At 35.8% G+C, this 18,876-nt stretch overlaps 1 protein-coding gene across 2 annotated transcripts in view; it reads left to right on the forward strand.

The window, feature by feature from the left end:
* SLIT2 (slit guidance ligand 2) overlaps positions 1-18,876 on the forward strand; it is a gene marked incomplete at both ends in the record, with an annotated part of 248,458 nt that overhangs the window by 163,830 nt on the left and 65,752 nt on the right. For both annotated transcript variants that reach the window (XM_084266864.1, XM_084266865.1), the window contains 4 exons: positions 15,424-15,495; positions 16,093-16,164; positions 16,687-16,758; positions 18,623-18,766. In XM_084266864.1, the coding sequence (XP_084122990.1) occupies positions 15,424-15,495; positions 16,093-16,164; positions 16,687-16,758; positions 18,623-18,766 (360 nt within the window). The remainder of the gene's footprint in view (positions 1-15,423; positions 15,496-16,092; positions 16,165-16,686; positions 16,759-18,622; positions 18,767-18,876) is intronic.

The following is an 18,876-nucleotide window of genomic DNA, read 5'->3' on the forward strand; positions in this document are numbered from 1 at the left end:
AGCATTTAACTGATTGCAAACCAAGTCCAAATCCTTCCTGCTAGATTAGGCACAGTGTTAAAATCCCAAAGTGAGACCTTTGTGCATTCTGAGATCTGTAATCGATTAATGAAGATAAATATGTGTGTGCACTTATATAAACATCATGTATAGTATATATACTGCTACAGTGTGTATTGTTTATAGTGATACAGTATAAATTATCTGATACCTGTCTGTATTGTATCTAGTTTGTAAGCACTGACTAAATAAAAAGCAGATCACAGTATCTTATACAGTTAAATCACATCATTCATGCAGTAAGACATATGAACATACATTTATTCAAAATTTAGTACAAGGAGAAGCACAATATCAGAAAGCCAAACTTTGGTAATTGTTTTATGTTAAACAGATACATGCCAGTGAATGCCAATATGATGAGCAAACTGGACTTCAGTGATTTACTTTGTTTTTTGAGTAAAGCAGCCAGAAGGATTGAGATAGGATTTGAGCCAGTGGTAGACTGCAGTTACCCCACAGTGAGAACAAAACTTTGCAGCTGAGTGGAAGGACAAAAGTCTACAGGGAAATAAATAAATAAGATAAGGCATATAAAGGGCTCTGAAGCTGAGCAATAAACTGAACAGGAGAATTATGGTAGAAGCTCTTGTGAGTCATGAGAATTGCATGATCTTTGCTGCTTCCTTGTCAGTAGGTTGAAGAGGAGCTGAAACTTTCACAAATAAGTGTATGTTAATGGTTATATGGGGAAAGCTTTACACTATACTCGCTGCTTTAATGTGAGGAAAATAATTAATGATAGGGGTTTTTATGATTGTCATGGGTGGCAGATGTATTTACCATCAAAGCATTGAAAAGAATGAGGACAAAAGAGTTTGAAGAATGAGTGGTTTATGGAATAAAAAGGATTTTACTGGTAATGAAGTGGGGGAAGTCTATGAGATCAAACCAGACTTACACTGGCTGATCACCCACGTCAGTTGTCTGAAGAATGGTTTGGAAACAGAAATATACAACTTCAGAAGTAAAACACCAATAGGAAAAATATTTTTCTTGATCCTAATGTGTGTTGGGGTTCTTTTTCTGAAACTTGAATATCTGCAGAGCTTACAAGACAAGGTTTTCTTTGAAACATCCAATCTCATTTAAACCCTTCTATCTTCTTAATCTTCATGCTATTTAAGCTCATAAGTTTTTGGGGAGGTGAGTGTGCTCAAAATCTTCCAGTTCAAAATGCAATCTTTTAAAATTTCCTTAATTTTCCTTTGTCACTGTAGAGGGAAGGGAAAATTAATTCAGGTTCATAATTTTTCCTGCCACGTTCTATTTTGCATGCCGCTCTTGTTCATCTCTTCTCTAACATAACTATCCTACATTCATTCAGTCTTTTTAGATGCCAAAACCTTCCATGTCTTAATTAATCTCCCCCCTTTTCTGTGAATTCTTTATTTTATACATTTTTTGACCTGCAATGATCAGAGTTGAATGTAGTATTCCAGATGATAGGGAGTCATCACTTTATATTAATGGAATTTCAGTTTTCTTTCATTTGCTTTTTACATCCTAATGTTTGATTTCTTTAACTGTCAGCACACATGTCACTATGTTTTCCACGGACCTATCCATGAGGAGTCTTGTGCTTTTTTTCTTAGCTCATGCAGTTTTGTCAGGAAACATAAGTTCATGGATGTAATCTTGTCATTCCATCCACAGGCATTCTGAACATTGTTCAGGTTCCATACTACTTTGTAAAGCTTCTCTATGAAAGACTTCACTTCTCTCTGCTCATAACAGACAGTGACGTTCCTGTATTGTTACCATATAATAAAAAGTAGTTTAAAATCTCGTTTTTAAAGAAGCATTTTGCCTGCTGCTTATAGCAACGTCTTGAGATTAAATTATTGTATCCCAGAAAATAATTTGTTTTTCTTTACTTATCCCTAATGTGATAATGTTGAAGGTTTGCCAGAATGGTAGCTGACAGTAAACATTTGAAGAGATGGAGACCATACTGTCATGGTAGCACTGAGAATGCTGAGGAGCAGCTGAAAACAAGACTGGAGGGTACAGTGAAACTGTGTTTGCACCATTGTTACACAGTTCCCACACATAGCTTTGTTATCTTAATCATGATTTTGTGCATGTGCTTTGGCAGGAACTCCCCAGTTCTCAGGGAGAGAAAGAAAGAGAAATGTTCTGGTTCCCTGTTGTTTTCTGAAGGATGTACAGGCTTTAACAGCCTAATTATTCTTTATTAACTCATCTTTATAACACCAGATGCTTGTGCACACTGCAAGAAAATTGGCGTTATACTTCTATTTTATGTGTGTCAGGTGTTGCCCAACCTTTTCTGTACTTCTCCATATCTGTAAGTCTTTTTCTGCATTTTCAACTGAGCATTGTCATCTGGTTTTGTAAATATACTTCATTGACTGAAACACTTGAAAAGTCCATAATACATGCAAATTCCCTTACTCTGGACAAGTTTCTCTGCCCTGCAGTGTTGTTCTCACCTATTTATAGGCTTTGTTTGCAGAATCCACTGCTGAGTACTACCAGCCAGTCATGTTATGCTTTGGATGGCTTCATGGTCCAAAACCACCTCTGGGATCTGTGTCTTTCCTGACTTTTGTCTTTGCTTTATTGTATCTCATGTGAATAACCTCTTCCCTGGAGGCTTACATTAAACTTTATTGCCCTCCCTCTATAAAGATGCTTAAAATTTAACAATTTTTTTGGTAAGATTTCATTTTTCCATCCATTTCTGCCTCTCATTTCTTTCTTCTTATGTGTATAGTAGGATACTCTTTAGTAAGAATATAAGCATTATTTATTTTTTCAAGGTCCATAATCCCCCAATTTATTTTCCGGAGGTTCTTGTGAAGTTTGCCTTCAACACATATTCGTGGTTTTGTGATATTTTGCCATATTCTCTATCCATCTTTTCCATTCTTTCTCTCAATGGGAAGCCTCTCCTCATTCAAGTCCTTAATACCCTTTGAAGCACTGATTACTTCCTCTTGGCCCAAGACAAACTTCCTTCAGAAAAAATCTCTGATTTGTTTTGCATGACAATATTTTGTTACATTGTCAGTCCATCTGGGGTAATGCTGTATAAAATATAAGAGGTGTTAGTAATGTTATCTTCTGTCCTTCTGGTCTGTATAATTAAACTGGAGGTTAAAAATGTGCATTCCATCTTAACAATTTAATATTTTTCTTCCCTCCCCAGGGGTTGCTAAATTAACCTGTATCTAAATAATGCGCTAAAAGGCCCTTTAAATTGAATATTGAATTTTATAAATATTAAACATTGGCAGTTTCAACGAGTAAAATTTTTGCATGTTGAAGCTCTGATTGAGATCTTCTGGGAAAATTAAAAAGGATTTTTTTTTGGGAGTCTAATACTGATGTCATGACTTTGAATTGCTTTGATAGTTCTGCTGGACAACTGTTTTGGGATGGCATTTGAAGGCAGCAGGAGCAGCCTTCTCTGCTGAAGGCTACTGCTTCTGTAGCAGAGCTGGCAAGGAGACTATGTGCATGCTCTGCAGCCTTTCTGTCTCTGAGTTTGGTGTAATAGCATAAACACTGAAGAAAATGAGTTTGCAGTTGAAGCTGAAGAGGTTGAGGAATGAGCAGGTGTTCTGCGATGGTGGGAGTAGGAGGAGGCTGAGCCAATTGACAGAATGCTGTCTCATTCTGGTGCAGTTGGATTTACTGCTGAGCATCAGGGTGTCGTCGAGAGGGTTTTGTCGTACCGCTCTGTTTGACTTCTCAATTGGTACAGAAGTCAGTTGGCTAAAACTAGCAGTTCCTGTTGCGACAAGTCAATTAGATGGCAAAGTATTGTCTGCCAAGTGCCTCTTGGGAAGATGCCTTCAGTAACGGGGCTGCTTATCTCCAGGTAGCTCCCAGTGAAAATAAAAGAAGAATAAAGCCTGTGGTGGGCTCTCTTTTTCCCTTCTGGCATGATAAAGCTCAGAGCAAAATTAAATAATCAGCATCTCAATTAATTTAATTTTCTATTGACTTAGTATAGTTGTATTTAGTTACAGTTGTAACTGTACCAGTTACACCCTTTCTGCAAAATTTAATTCTCTTTATTATCTCATAATAAATTCGCACATACCTAATAAGGATACCTAAGCTTTTCTTTTCAGGATCTGTCCAATCCATGTGATATTATTTGAGAAATATTTCATATTCCATATATATTTAAAAAAGACCCAAAATAAAAAAATAATTGAGCGCCAAAATTCCCCTAGTTTTAGTGCACCTACAAATTCTGCAGGAAACAGACATAAAAAGGTGCACAGATGCAATTTTGCCTCTGGGCCAAATGAGGAGGTTTCATGCCATGAGTGATCTCTAGGAAACATTTGGGGAATTTTAAATAATTTCCCATATTATTTTGATGTCTGTATTGCAAATGTTGTGAGGCAAAATACATTGCCAAGAGATATTACATATTAGTAAGTCTTCAAATCTTTGTTAGAGTGCCTTACTTTAGCATTTTACCATTAGCTTAGGCAAAGTATGATATATTACTTTTTCAATAGAAACATCATTATGAGTTGATTTAGGTTCGTTGTTTAAACCTCTCCCCTTTTCCAGAAATTCTTACAGGATTCTCTTCCATTGCCATGTTAGGCCTCCTGATCTTAACCAACTCCAGTGCTGTAATGCACCTATCACTTCCCTCCTTCCTCATACAGCTCATATATTAAAGGCATTAAAGGTCATTCTTAAGGTTCAAAACTATTACTTTAATTTGTTTTAGAAAGTATAGTCTTTCTAATGGTGATAACATTTATCAGCCTCTATGCAGACAGTCCTTCCACGTTTTAGTTATTCGGCACCTTTAATCTCTCTTCACTTGGTCGTGCTTTAGAATGCACATTCTGCATGAAAATTCTTCGACTGATCAGCAAAAGTAACTCTGGTTCTCTTCGAATAGAGACTTTTTTGGCACGTGTTCAAACAGACTGTCAGAAACCTTACAAATAGTGACCCAGCAGCAATTCTATTAAAGGTAATAGTTCCTTCTCTCAGAGTGGTGCGAGTAAGTGACAGGCTCTTATTTCAAAAGAAGAGGCCAAAAAGCCATTAATGAGCTGGACTACCTCGTGAAAAGGCTTCTCTTACATTCTTCTGATTTTCTCTTCTGTGGCTTGAACTACCAGACAAAGTGGTTCTAAAATCTTTCCTTACTGTAGTATTGTGAAAAAGAAAATACATCCAATTGCAGTAAGTGTTTCTAAGGATGACAAGGGGTGGAATTACCTGCTTTGATGACCACAGCTTTGTAGAAATAATTATTTAAGCAAGCAAGCATGGCATTAAATAGATTTTTTTTTTAAAAAAAAATTAATACTAAAACCAGTTTGGTAATGAAACTATGGACTTAATTAAATTTGTGTCTTTTTTAAAAGGGTAGCTGTCACTACAATGGTATTTTGGGAAAAGGAAGGTTTTCTGGAGGGGAGGAGGTGACTAGAGGTTTGCCACTCTTAACTAAGCAACAGTTGTATTAATAATTTTAGCCTTTTTAGGGGGCAGAAAAGGCCCTGAACACAGTATATGAAATGAAAAAAACACAGGAGTTGGAAATTTGAGCAGTTTGCTTCATAATCCCATGTAATGAAAAGTCAGTGACTTCTTGTTTGCTATGATCCTCAAGATATAGTTGTTCTTTCTTGTCAATGGAGCTTTCTAATGATTGAATGCCAAAACTAGAAGCTCTACACTTGTTTTGTGATAACTTTATTTACCTTTCCTATTGTAGTTTCCTAATATGTTTCCTCAGTCTTTTCTTGTCTCATCTAACCTTCCTTATTTCTACTATTTTTCTTTGTGTTTTCATCTTTCTCCATCTCATTCACCCTTATACTTTGTTTTCATAAGTCTGTTGATAAATGTTTGTTTATTATGCCAATCACTCAACTACGTCTTTGTGAGTCCTGTGATATTAAGCAGGATTAAAAGCTCCTGAGAGTGGTTCTCACAGTAACACTCAAATTATGTTAAAGAAGAAGGGGAAAAGAAAGGCAAAGGAAAGAATGGGGAAAAGAAGAAAGAAGGGAGAGAGGAGAGGAAAGGAAATGAAGTCTGACCGAATGGAGCTTGACGGAGTTTTAACCAAGATAGAGTGATGAGTGACTTGATCACACTGCAGACACTAGGGAAGTGGTCTGCATAAATGCAGACTTTTATTTGAGAACTATGTGCGTAGCTTTACAAGCTAAGCTTGGCATGTGTACAGTTTCACCATTTCTGTTGTCTTTTAAAATTCATCCTTAGCTAAAAGTCCAAAGCACAGCCTTAAATCAACAGCTGTTAAACAGAGAAACTCACACTGGCATGCAAAGATGCTTCTAAGGATGACCCTTTACAGAGAAAAGTCACTTGAGGAGGGTTTAGGCACATTTATTGAAGACAGTTCAGAGACTCACATAGCAGGAAACCTCTAAAACGTCAAAGATAAGGCAGCTTTCTCTATTTTTAGGAGCTCAAAGTGTGATTCGGCTATCTACAGTAGCCTGACAGAAATGAGAGCAAACTCTGCATCTTCGCAGCTTGCAAGGAATAGCTCCAAATGCTGCGTGGAGGATGCAAGAAGCTACAGGACATTAAACTGATGGTTGTTTTCCAGTGTCTACATTTGTTTCTGCTTTCTAGTTTAAATCAAAACATTGGCTTTTTAGGACTTCTACAGAATGTTAGTTCATAAATATAATTTGCCTCTTAAAGAGTTAAGCTGTCAGTCTGAAGTCTTGCACATCCTTTACTAAGTTGATTTCTATATATAGAAATACACGCATATATACATACATTAGTCTTGTTTCACTGGATATTTTAAGGTTTAGTAGATTGCAAAAATCCTCTATAATGATATTTATCTTTCTTCTAGAACATACGTTTTAACCTTCTGATGCTACCCATACATTATTTTTGTGGCTCTTTTTGAAACTTATCTGATTTATCAGAATTTTTTCTTAATTTGTCATATAACAAATGCATAGAATTCTGCCAGTGCTTGCAGGTGTCAAGTTTAAAGAGAGTGTGTACTTACAGGTAAAAAGATGAAAATAATTATCATAGAATCGTAGAATGCTTTAGATTAGAAGGGACCTTTAAAGGTCATCTAGTCCAATCTCCCTGCAATAAGCAGGGACATCTTCACTAGATCGGGTTGCTCAGAGCCCCATCAAGCCTGACCTTGAATATTTCCAGGAATGGAAATATCCATCACCTCTCTGGGAACTTGTTCCAGTGTACTTCTATTGTAGTTTTCGAGTCTTTATGAATACTGACACATATTTTGTCCAGTAGGAAGGCAGAAAAATGTGCCTGTTCTTGAATTTTCAGAAATACAGTGCATTAAAAGATATGTAACTAAATAGTTTGTGGATACATTACTGTTTCCTAATTACCCTTTCACATGATACAACTAGTATTTTTTTCTCAGCTCTTAATCATAGAATCATGTCACAGAATGGTTTGGGTTGGAATGGACCTTAAAGATCATGAGTTCCAACTCCGTCCCACATCTAACACTCCAAATTTTTGAGTAACTTCATGTAGCTGTCATGTTTTTAAGTTTAACTTTTCTCATATGTGCTTCAGCTTTATGTCAGGTGTCTCGTCTCTTCTTCCTTTCTTCCCTTCCCTTCCCTTCCCTTCCCAAAGGTTATAAAGCCAATATTTTTAAGACCAGTCCTAAGTAATGCTTTGGACTTGGTACTGAAATTTTTCACTAGTGGCCTGGGGAGGCACTCTGATTTTTGGTAAAATGTAGAGCTTTTACTTCTGTTTTGCTTAAAAGTTAATGCATATTTATGTCCAGAAGCTTATATCAAATAAATTATATCATTTTTACATGCAGTAATATTAGTTACAATGTATTAGTTATATGCTGATCTTTTCCCAAAGGTTTGTTCAAAAGAATTCACAGAAGTATGGCTTTACATATGGAAGAGGACCAAAAGAGAATCCCAGTGAAATAGAAGCTTCTAGTGCAAAATAAAGCACATAAAACTAAAATTTTAACATCAGTGTACACTTTGACTGGAATTTTCTGTATTCATCAGGACTTGGCCCTGTTTAATCTGTTAATACAGTTATTGCTGATAATTTTAAAATCTTTTCAGAAAAATACTACTACTTCATAATTTGATTATAAAGATTTTATGACTTGCCACTCCCTATCCTAATTGACATTCACTTTAGTCTGTTCATCTGTGTCAATGAGGTAAATACAATTCTCTATATATCTGCTTTGGAAGGAAGGTCTCTAATTCTTGGCAAAACCAGAATTTGTGCACATTGCAATATAAAACAAAAAGATTGTTTTGCTTTATAAAAAATGTAGGAGTTTGTTAAAATTTTAACATCTGTCATATGATAGGAGCATATAAAAACATAATAATTACATGTGAATAATGAAAAATGCATTGCCTGTGAGGCAAAGTATTGAAAAAAATGTGAAACAAAAAAGAAAGGAATCTATCAAGGTATTAACTTCTTTATCTTAAAACATTTAATTTGCTAGTACAGATTTCACTGAACTATTTTTAACTTATCTTTGGGATCTAACTTAATACTTCTCAAGGAAAACTTAAAGTATATTTCATTTGGCTGCTTCAAAAATAGGTGATTTTGCTAATTTGATAGCTAATCCTGTCTGCTTAACAGACACAAGAGAAACGATTTGTCATGCTCGCACTCAAATACCTTCCTAATCTGAAAATTACTGATAAATCATGTTGCTTTATGTTTGGTTTTGTTTGGGTTTTTTTAAACATTCTTATTTTACTTGTCAGGCATAGTGATTTTTTTTGAGGAGAATATTTAATCTGATCTTTAGTAGCATGTGTTCCATGTTGCATTCGTTCACATCTTTGGGTTTCTTCGTACATTCAGAGGACAGAGGACAATTTCAACAGTCAGGAGGACATAGAGACACAGAATGCAGTAACTGGACAAGAAACTTGAAACCTGTGCTGGTTTCCAGAGACAGTGGAAGTAGGTACTGGCCAGAATGAACACCCTTCCATGTCTGGGGGTTTTGTGCAAGTTTCTGGTGGTTACTGAAGTAGAAGAGGCACCTTGAGGGACCTCTTTATATTCTGCCAAGGGAAAGAAAATAACTCAAGCTTGGAATAAATGAATATTTTATACAGCATGAAGGGAAGCTGGAGAAGGCCCATCTAGCTCTTCCAGCAAAACCCTCATAGATCTCTGACAGCTGTACCACACTCCAAAGGTGTTGTTACTCTTGGATTTTATTTTCACATATGGCTCTTCACTGCTGATAACTTTTCCCCAGCAATAATGTGAGTGAAGTTGCTGTAAAAGAAACTATGGATACTGACTTTCCACTATTATGTGTTTTGTCATTAATTAAATGATTTCTTCGTTATTTACGTTGCTTAGAACATGGTCCATTAAGCAGCAACCAATTGTGAAAAGTGTTCTCAGTTAAAAAACTTCATTTACATTTTTGTGGCAAATTTGTAGGTTAAGTCTGTGTGTTGTTTAACAGGTAGGAAGGACTCCAGTTGGTCTCCACATGACAATGAAATTCTCAAACTAGTCTTACAGCTGAATGAGAACAGTTTGACAAGTCACTGCATGCGGTGAGCCAGGAGCATAGGAGGATTGTGTCTATTTTTTGTGAACTTAATACAGTTACTCTGAACAGCTCAAGTAGTCTTTGTAGTATAACAACTCTCATCAAAAATAGGCTAATTAGAGAGGCTTTAACTCAACTCTAGGTGACTTGGGCTAATTACAGCGGAGCCATGCTCTGACAGATGCCAAAGTACTGAGCAAATAGTTCTCAAAGCAGTGGGGCATTTTGCCTACAACCTGATTCTCTAACTATTAAGGAATGTAAAGCCTATCATCATTAATGGTTCTGTAGGGTTCAGAGCATGAGATGGCCCTTTCTGTGATGAAAAATTAAGCAAATGCAGGTTTGGGACTTGCTTTTGAGTAAATGCAATGGATTGTTTAATGGCTTTAGAATGACAATTCTCGATGCTTTTTTGATGTAGTGCAGACTAAGGAGTCGTCTGTCATTTGCAATCAATCCCCTGCGGAAATATTTGATAGAACAATTAGACTGTATGTTAACAGTTTGGCAAGCTTTACAGCCACATTGACGGTGATTCTTTATATGCAAACATTTAGGAAACTGTCAACCAGATTTATTAATACACAGAATTAGCGCCTGAAATTCTAAAGTGCCAGCAATATAGTCATTCAAAATACATCTTTTGTTTTGTTAGACATGGATGATATCAGAGATTTCAACAGGATTCTTTTGCTGCTAAAGTTAGAAGCAACATTTAGTGGATATAAGCACTCTGGAGGTGCAGTTGTTGAGAATTAAACAAAGCACCTTTTTTTCATAGCCTCGAGGATTCCTGTAGCAAGGGGAGACCATTACTGGTTCCTCATTTTAAAAACAAACAAAAACAACCCGGAAAACCTGGCAGATGTTGCATATGATGAGAGATGTGTTGGCTGTGTGCTGCAGTTCTTCAGATTCAGGAGCTGCACTGAATCCCATCACCAAAATCTATTTTCTGTTTTCTGACAGCTGTTTTTGCCATTTACTTTAAAAGCAGATGGGGAAAATGCAAAGAAGAGCTGTCAATTTTATTACCATGTATAATCAGCATCTGTGCAATACATCAGACTCATTGCACAGCTTACACTTACTTGTCTGTAGTAAAAATTCTTTTGGGGTTTCTTGACAAGCATTTTGCAGGTTTTTTGTAAACTAGTAGATGGAGGAGTTAACAGTATGGATTAATTAATTGCTAAAACCACTATTGCATTTACCAAATTTGCTGATTATTTAATTATAAAATATATGGACAATTTGCTGCTCCATATCCAAATTCATGTTTTCCTAGAGAAGATGTTTTATTTTAATTGTTACAAAATACATTTTTTATTTATCTCTGACTCCTTAAGATGCATTTAGGTGCAACACATCTCTGTGTTTACCTTTCTCTGCTGAGCAGGCTTAGTATGTTGCACTCCATCTGTATGATTCAAAATAAAAATGATTCTGTAGAGAACAAGGTGTTCTTCATTCCCAGTCTGCCCTCTTTCCTGGTGCAGAAGTCTTTCATAGAAATGGCTTTCTATAGTGGGAAAATAAGCTAGTTTAGAAGTGTCAGTATAAATAAGCATGTTGTCTGTCTCTGGAAGTACGGAAGTAGTAATCAGTAACGGTGTGCTGCAGGCTTAGAGAACAGCATCCCCTGGAAAGTGTCAAGTGATTTACATGTCACAGGGCTCTCTGGGGACCAGCTGGGAAGAATCTGGCTACTGGCTGGGGACCGAGGTTGATGTGATTTGATTAGGTTGGAAGTCAAAACTGCAGAAGCACCTTTGTTTCTTAGAATAGTTGGTGGTTGTACATTAGGATGTCTGCAGTGATAAGCACGGGGGGGACAGGGGGAGAAAGGGGGGGGGCATATATTTAGAAAAATAAATGTTCACAGTACATTTCCTAGATAGGAGAGATTAGGGAATAGTGTTCAAAAAAGGTTTCAACTTGTTTGGCAGTGTTAAAAGAGAGTAAAACACTCATTGATGCAGGATTTCTTTGAAGTGAAACACTAAAGGAGAAGGGGACTTAGCATTAAGAGCATTAATTAGCATTTGTGTGGTGATGGGCAGAGTGCTTCTTAAACATGAGGCAGTGCAAGCTTTGATGAAACATGTACTTGACTGTCTTCCTCCATTTTCTTATCTTATTAAATATGCTACTAAAACTGTAGCTTTTGAAAAAGGAACCACCAAGGCACTGTTTATGACACATAGATGATCATTTATAATAAAGAATGACTTCTGGGATGACTTTGAAAGGAGCTGTTATGAACAAAATTTAATGCAAGTTCTGTGGAAAAATATTGATATTAGCTTTTTGTTCTTCTCTAATATAATGGTACTTACAGCCATGTTATTTGTGAACACTTAATAGATGCTTTTTTAGGTAATAGATAACTACAACGCGTCCTATTCCAGAATTAAAACTGTTTAATTTAATATGAGGAATTAATATAAAGGACAGTTTTTAATTACTGGGGGTTTTATCAGTAGAACGCAAATTTCCTCTAGATATTAGTCTATCTGTGCTTTGTGACCCTCGAATATACCTAATTAGATTTTCTCTGGAATAGTGGATGCAAATTCGTGCTCTGTGAAATTCAGCTGATGCTAGGAAGATAAAGCAGAAGATTAGGGGATAACAAAGCTTGAAAATGTGAATTTGATTTACTTTCTTTACAGACAAAGTGGGGTATAAAAGATTTTTCTTCTGTATTTATATAATCTTATTTTTCCTTTCTTATTCTAAGCTCATTTTCAAAAATGTGATGTGTTTTAGCACATACTCTTTGGCATGAGTTAAGAAAAGGCATACTTAGATGATCCTACTATAACAAATCCTTTATCCAGAAGAGCTTATGAATTTATCCCAGTACTGCACAGTCTGTCTATTAGACTGTAAATTTCTCACTAAAAGGAAATGTTAGGTAAAGTTGACATGGAATTAATTTTACATATCCACTAGTGAATTGGTGGTTTGCTCTATTAGAACTTCTAGAAAATTACTTTTCATAAATATACTGTAGTAGGACTTCTTCAGGTCTTGGACCCATATAATTTGTGGACAGATTAGACAGCAGTAAATTAAATCTGTTATTCCAGTAAGAAATGGCATACATGTACCCAGCAAGTTACTTAAGTTTACAGAACTAATATATTTTGAAATTAAAAGGGTAAACTGGAAAGTATTTAGTGTCTTAATTTAACACCAGACCTTTTCTTTCTTGAGTTACGTGCCATATTGTGCTTCAGTTAGGTAGACATTGCATGTTTAAAGACAGGTGAATGTAGACTGGAGCCCTCCAGCATTAGGATACAAATCTCTACATCATGGGCTAATATATTAGCAGCATTTATAAATGAGGCTTGTGACAGGCTCATGTGGAAGCATTGCTAGTGCATTGTCTTGTGTTTCCTATATACATGGAGGTATTTTTTCCCTAGTGTCTCCCTCCAGCAACTCGAGCCGCCCTCTGTAATATGGCCTAACCACCTCCCTGTCCTTTCTACTGCTCGCTCTCCTTTCCAGTCCTCTACATATGCCCTGTGTGTTTCCCTGTGCAAGAGGTTCTTTGGCTGGTTTTCAAAGCTCCACACCTGATAAATGTCCAGTCAGGCTATCCCTGGTGGTTAAGCAGTCGGTTGCTGCCAAATAGAGTGTGTAAGAGGAATGGATGGATGGCTGCAGTTCCCTTCATGGCTGGGTTAATATGGGTTCTCAACTCCTTCCCATTGCTAAAATAATAAATTTCTAAAAATTTCCTTATCTGAAAGTTTTACCTCTGTCTGACCTTACCAGCTGAGTGGAAAACTAGATTATAAGGATGTATAATCTTTATTTTCTGGGGAAACTAAACTAAAAATGTAGTGAAAGAACAGAAAATACTTAGGTTTGGTCTAACTTGGTGTTGACCTTTAACTTAATCAAGTTTTTACTTAGTCAGATGTTTCCCTTCTGCATCTACTTCAGTGTACTGGAGAAGAGTGACCTTGATCTTTTATCACCTGGTCTGATGCAAAATGTGTTTCATGGGTCCAAAAGGCTCAGTGAAAGGAAGGAAAGTCTATGAAAGAATATTGTGTTTATGAAAAATGTTAAGTCTTGTGCCACAGGATTCCCTGCAGTATTTAAAATACACCTGAAAAGTGTAGAAAGGTGTCAACATTTTCCTAGTTAAGGGTCTTTTAAAAATATGAACACTGTCTAAACCATCTCTGATGCAGTGAGATTTTGTGTGTCACGATGATTTTTTGGAGGCTTTTTTTTTCCCTTTTTCTTTTTTTTTTTTTTTTGGCTTCTCTATAAGCCATTCAAAACCAAATTCTGCTAAGGTGAAGCATGGTCAACCTAGAGAATGTCAGTATTTAATGACTTAATATCTTCATCTGAATAAAATTTCACAAAAGCATTAAAAATCTTTCTTTCATTCTGGGATCTCTGGAGAAGATCCCATTTATACTGGGATCTCTGGAGAAACTTTACGAAAATAAGTAATGCTTGTAAGAAGAATTTCTTGGAAAGGCTTACTCAAAATCAGTATATCAGTTCATTAGTTACACTGCACACACAGAGATTCATATGTATGTCTGTCAGAGCAAAAATGAAACAGAAGAGAGTTAATAGGACACGGGTAAAGGAAAAAAAATAGGCTGATATTCCTGCATCCAGATTGAAAATGGCTTTTTGACCTTAGAGTCTGAGTAAATGTCTGAGTGATATAAAATAGTGTAGTAAATTATACTGAATTTTGGATCCTTTTATGAAGTAGAATTTTGGCATTGTCTTTGTATACTTAGATCACAATAAGGGTTGTACATTTGAATAATGCCACCTTTTCCTGGTCTCCCTTTTAGTATAAATGATTTCATGCCTTATGTCTACATAATAGAATTTTTTGCAGTGCCATAACCATGAAATTACTGTGGTGTGTGAAGAAGCAGCTTCTATTTTACATGTTCTTATTGCTGAATCTGTTTTGACTTGTTGGCAAGTGGGCCATAGGTCTTTACCAGTGTAGATTTCTCAAATGCAGAGCTCTGGAAGTTCAAAAAATCCTTGGAAAACTGTTTCCATCAGCAAATTCACATTTTGTAGTATGGCTAGTTTCAGTCACAGTTGCTATACAGACAGAACAAACGTGTCCGGTAACATAAACTACAGTCTTAGCTAGAAGAAGTTAGAAGTGTAGTGTGGAATCATGGTATTATATTTTAAAGAAAATGTGTTGCATACTGTATCTAAAGAAATCATATGTGCATGCTTAAAAATACAGCATTTGCCTTACTGCAGGTAGCAACATACGTTATTTGTTCTATAAGAACATTCTTCTCCCCATTCTTATGGTTTGCATATTTGAGTGATTAACTCATGAAGTATTTAAACATTTCTCAGTAAAACTTGCTATAAAAATTGCTGTGTTTGAATAATACACTGGATGTCATTTAACACAAACTCAAATTTGAATTTTTTAATTACAATTCTAGCTTAAATTTTACAAAAATCTTGTGTGCTCTGATAATACTTTTGCTTTAGATACAAAATGAAGACTGGATCTGAATTTACAATATAAACCTCTGTAGGTCAAGGTTTGGTTTTACAGAAAAAACCTGATTTTTTTGGTAATGAAAACCAAAATGAAACGACCTTGTTTCACAAGATAAAAAATCATACTGAAGAAGAAAGCAAAAGCAGCCTTTGTTAAAGTCTGTCCCTTCTAGTTTGTTAGAGCTCTAGATTGCTGTTTGGCTTGGGTTTTGTATTTTTATGTTGTTACTATTCTTTTACAGACGATTAGAACAAAACGCAATCAAGGTCATACCTCCCGGAGCTTTCTCACCATATAAAAAGCTTCGAAGAATGTACGTACCCAGGAATTTAGTTGTTTATTTTCATATATACATAGACACATATATATGTATATATAGATATATTGAAAAAAAAACAAGTCAAGGTCATGTAGAGGGAACTGCAGTCAAGGTGTGACCATTTAAGAAAGTTTGACTGCTGGAAGATTAACAGCTGATGCGACAGCCTGATTATTAAGACCATATAGCAACTTTGTCACGTTAATAATAATTGGTTTTTTACCATGTATTGGAGTTATTTAATATGCTTCTGTATAGAAGCAATGTGTTACCGTAGTGAACATTCTATAACAAAAATAAATGGGCTAGTGTTATTTCAGAATACCTTTGAGAATGTTCTATAAAATGTACTTAAGCAATTAAGAGAAGTAAATATTTTTCTTATTTTTTTTTTTCCCAGTATTTGAAAGGTCTGCTTTTAACCATGCATTTTGTTTCAGTGTACTGGTAATTTTAGTGGGGTGAGGTTTATAATTCTTTGTCTTTTCGTTTCTCTCTTCCTTTCATGCCTAATTCTAATTACATATTATTTTAATGTTTGCTGTTTTGAAAATAGCTTGAATAAATTGAATCAAGTTTTATTTATTTCAGTGACCTGAGCAATAACCAGATCTCTGAAGCAGCTCCAGATGCTTTCCAGGGCTTGCGTTCACTGAATTCACTGTAGGTATCTGTCTGACGGGTAAATACAGAAGCAAATTTCTCATATTTTTCTTCTGAAATATTTTGGGTTTTTTGCTCTCTTCAGAATTTTCATATAAATTTGATTGAGTCTGAAAGCAGTAAAAATAATTTCAGAATGTGAGAGTGATAATTGGATATTGTAACACAGCTGGACACTAAGAATGTTGGGGTATTGTATAAATTTGTTCATGGCAGAGTTGAACAAAATCAAACATTTCTTTTATTCCCCAGTTAGTTGTTCCTACAAACACCAAATCTGCTTACTGAGGTCCCTGGGTAAGGCTGTGAACAGTGAGGTGCTGATTCTGCTGAGAGCACTTTCAGCAACACACCTTTTAGGAAAATGTGTGGTCCTGCTACCTCACAGGACCACAAAGATCTTGCAAGTATCAAGCCATTGCTGTTAAATTCCCTTCAGGAAAAGGGGAATCTCTTGAGGTTAAAATCCTGTAGTATATGCCTTTCATAATGGCAGCTTTGCTTTGTTATTTCCTTGTACAGTGTCCTCTATGGCAATAAAATTACAGAACTTCCAAAGGGCCTATTCGAAGGACTCTTTTCTCTGCAATTGCTGTGAGTATTTTATTAATTTTTATTCTGTTTGGGATAGCTCTGAAGGATAAACTTGATGAGAGATATATGTCTGGGGAAGAACTAGCAGGATATCCTATATGTAAGATCAGAGTGTAATAAAAACAAATTATGCTAAAGCCAAAGGAGTCAAGACTGCTGTGGGCCAGCTTGCCACTCATCCAGATTTGATCCTATCTCCATTAGTGTCTGAACCTAAAATGATTAAAATGAAATTATTCTCTCATGTGGGATTTATAAGGGTAAACCATGTAATATATGATACTGTCTTGCCCTGCAAACAGGAAATGCTGTGTGTGGGAAATAAAGGTGTGTGGGAACCACAGAATGATGATTTATGTGTTCTATACAGAGAAAATATGTTGTGGAGATGCTATGTAGTTGTATGTCAAGTTGTACCCGTGGAAGAACACTGTTGTGGTACATTCATTGATGAATTTTAATGTTCTATGACACTCTCCTCTGTAGAATTCTTTGACTCTCTGAACTCCAACTACTATATTGTCTAAGACTTGAAAATTTCCATGTGTAATCTTATAAATGATTTTTATTTAGAAACAAGACTGGAAATAAAGGAGAATGTCATGGTGATATTTTTTTTATCAAATACTCTCAATATTTAGCAGAAGAGGCTGGGCAGTAGTTGTACTGTGTAAAAGAAATTTGTGAAACAAGCCACAACACAATTGTGTTTTTTGGAAGATGTTGTCCCAGAATAACCGACTTGTTTATTTAAAGCTTCTTCTTAAACAATGTAAAATTTTGTGCCACTTGATTAGACTCTATAATGTCCAGACTTCGTAGTGTAGTGATTGGCAAAATGTGAATTAACAACTCATTGAAGATGGCAAAACAGTAAGTAAATACAAAGAAAAGGCAAGTTCTAGCCCCACCTAGAGGTTTACATTTTGATTTATTTTGGTCACAAACTAGTTGGGGGGGAATATATTCCTGTTTTCCTTTAAAGATGTTTTGATTACAAAAACATTTCACAATTTAAAAAGAAAAAAAAAAAAGAGGAAGAGGCATCTCTGAAATTCTATTCTGTATTAAAAAAATCCATACCTTGATATACTTTGCATAGACAATATATTTCAGTCTGAGTAAATTTTTATTTGTGTGGTTTTCAAATGCACTGTTCCATTTGATTCGTGTCTGGATGTGGGAAAAAAATAAAAATATTTAGTTGTAAAAATGCATCTAGTTGAATGACATTATTTTTTTCCCCCTCTTCAAAAGCATGAAGTAGTTGGTTTAGATTGGCTTGTTTGTTTTAACTTTAGAAGTCTGGGAGGTACAGGGAAGAAAAGGTTTCCTTTGAAGATGGAGAGGAAAAAGGATCCAAGACAGATTTGGATATATTCCATGCCACCAGTTTTTACTACGACTCTGTTAATGCGGCAGCATGCTGATTAGTAACATATAATTAAAAGTGCCAGTGCACATCTCTTCCAGCTAATGAACACAGTGTTCCGTTCCTTTTTTGTTTGTTTATTTATTTGGCAAAGGGAACTAGTTTTCCTTGCAAATACTTGATTTTTTAAGCTTGTTTCTTTGCACCGACAAATACCACACACACATGTTATATCACCACGTACAGGAAACGTGATTTTAGCTGAACAAACCCACAGATTTCCACTCCAAGGTGCAAATGTCTAGGAATCACCTTACCTAAGTAAGATGTTTCAATTCACTGAAATCCCTTATGTCACCATCAATTACTATTTGTTAGTATATCTCTTGTTCTGGTTACAAATGCGCACAAAGAATTGTCTGTGATAAAGGCTGAAGCCGTAGCAACACTGAGCAAATTCTTTCAATTTTATAATTGTCTTCCATTAAACAGATTATTGAATGCCAACAAGATCAATTGCCTGCGAGTTGATGCTTTTCAAGACCTGCACAACTTGAACCTTCTTTCTTTGTACGACAACAAGCTTCAGACAATTGCCAAAGGCACCTTCTCACCCTTACGTGCAATTCAGACCTTGTATGTATGCTCTTGCTTATGGTTGTCGTTGGTATGACTTGATATTCTGCAGTGTACTAAAAATACCGGGAGCTGCTGAGACCAAAGGGAAATAATGTGTGAAATTATAA

The sequence above is a fragment of the Gallinula chloropus genome (genome assembly GCF_964237585.1).
Source record: "Gallinula chloropus genome assembly, chromosome: 7".
Taxonomy (NCBI): domain Eukaryota; kingdom Metazoa; phylum Chordata; class Aves; order Gruiformes; family Rallidae; genus Gallinula; species Gallinula chloropus.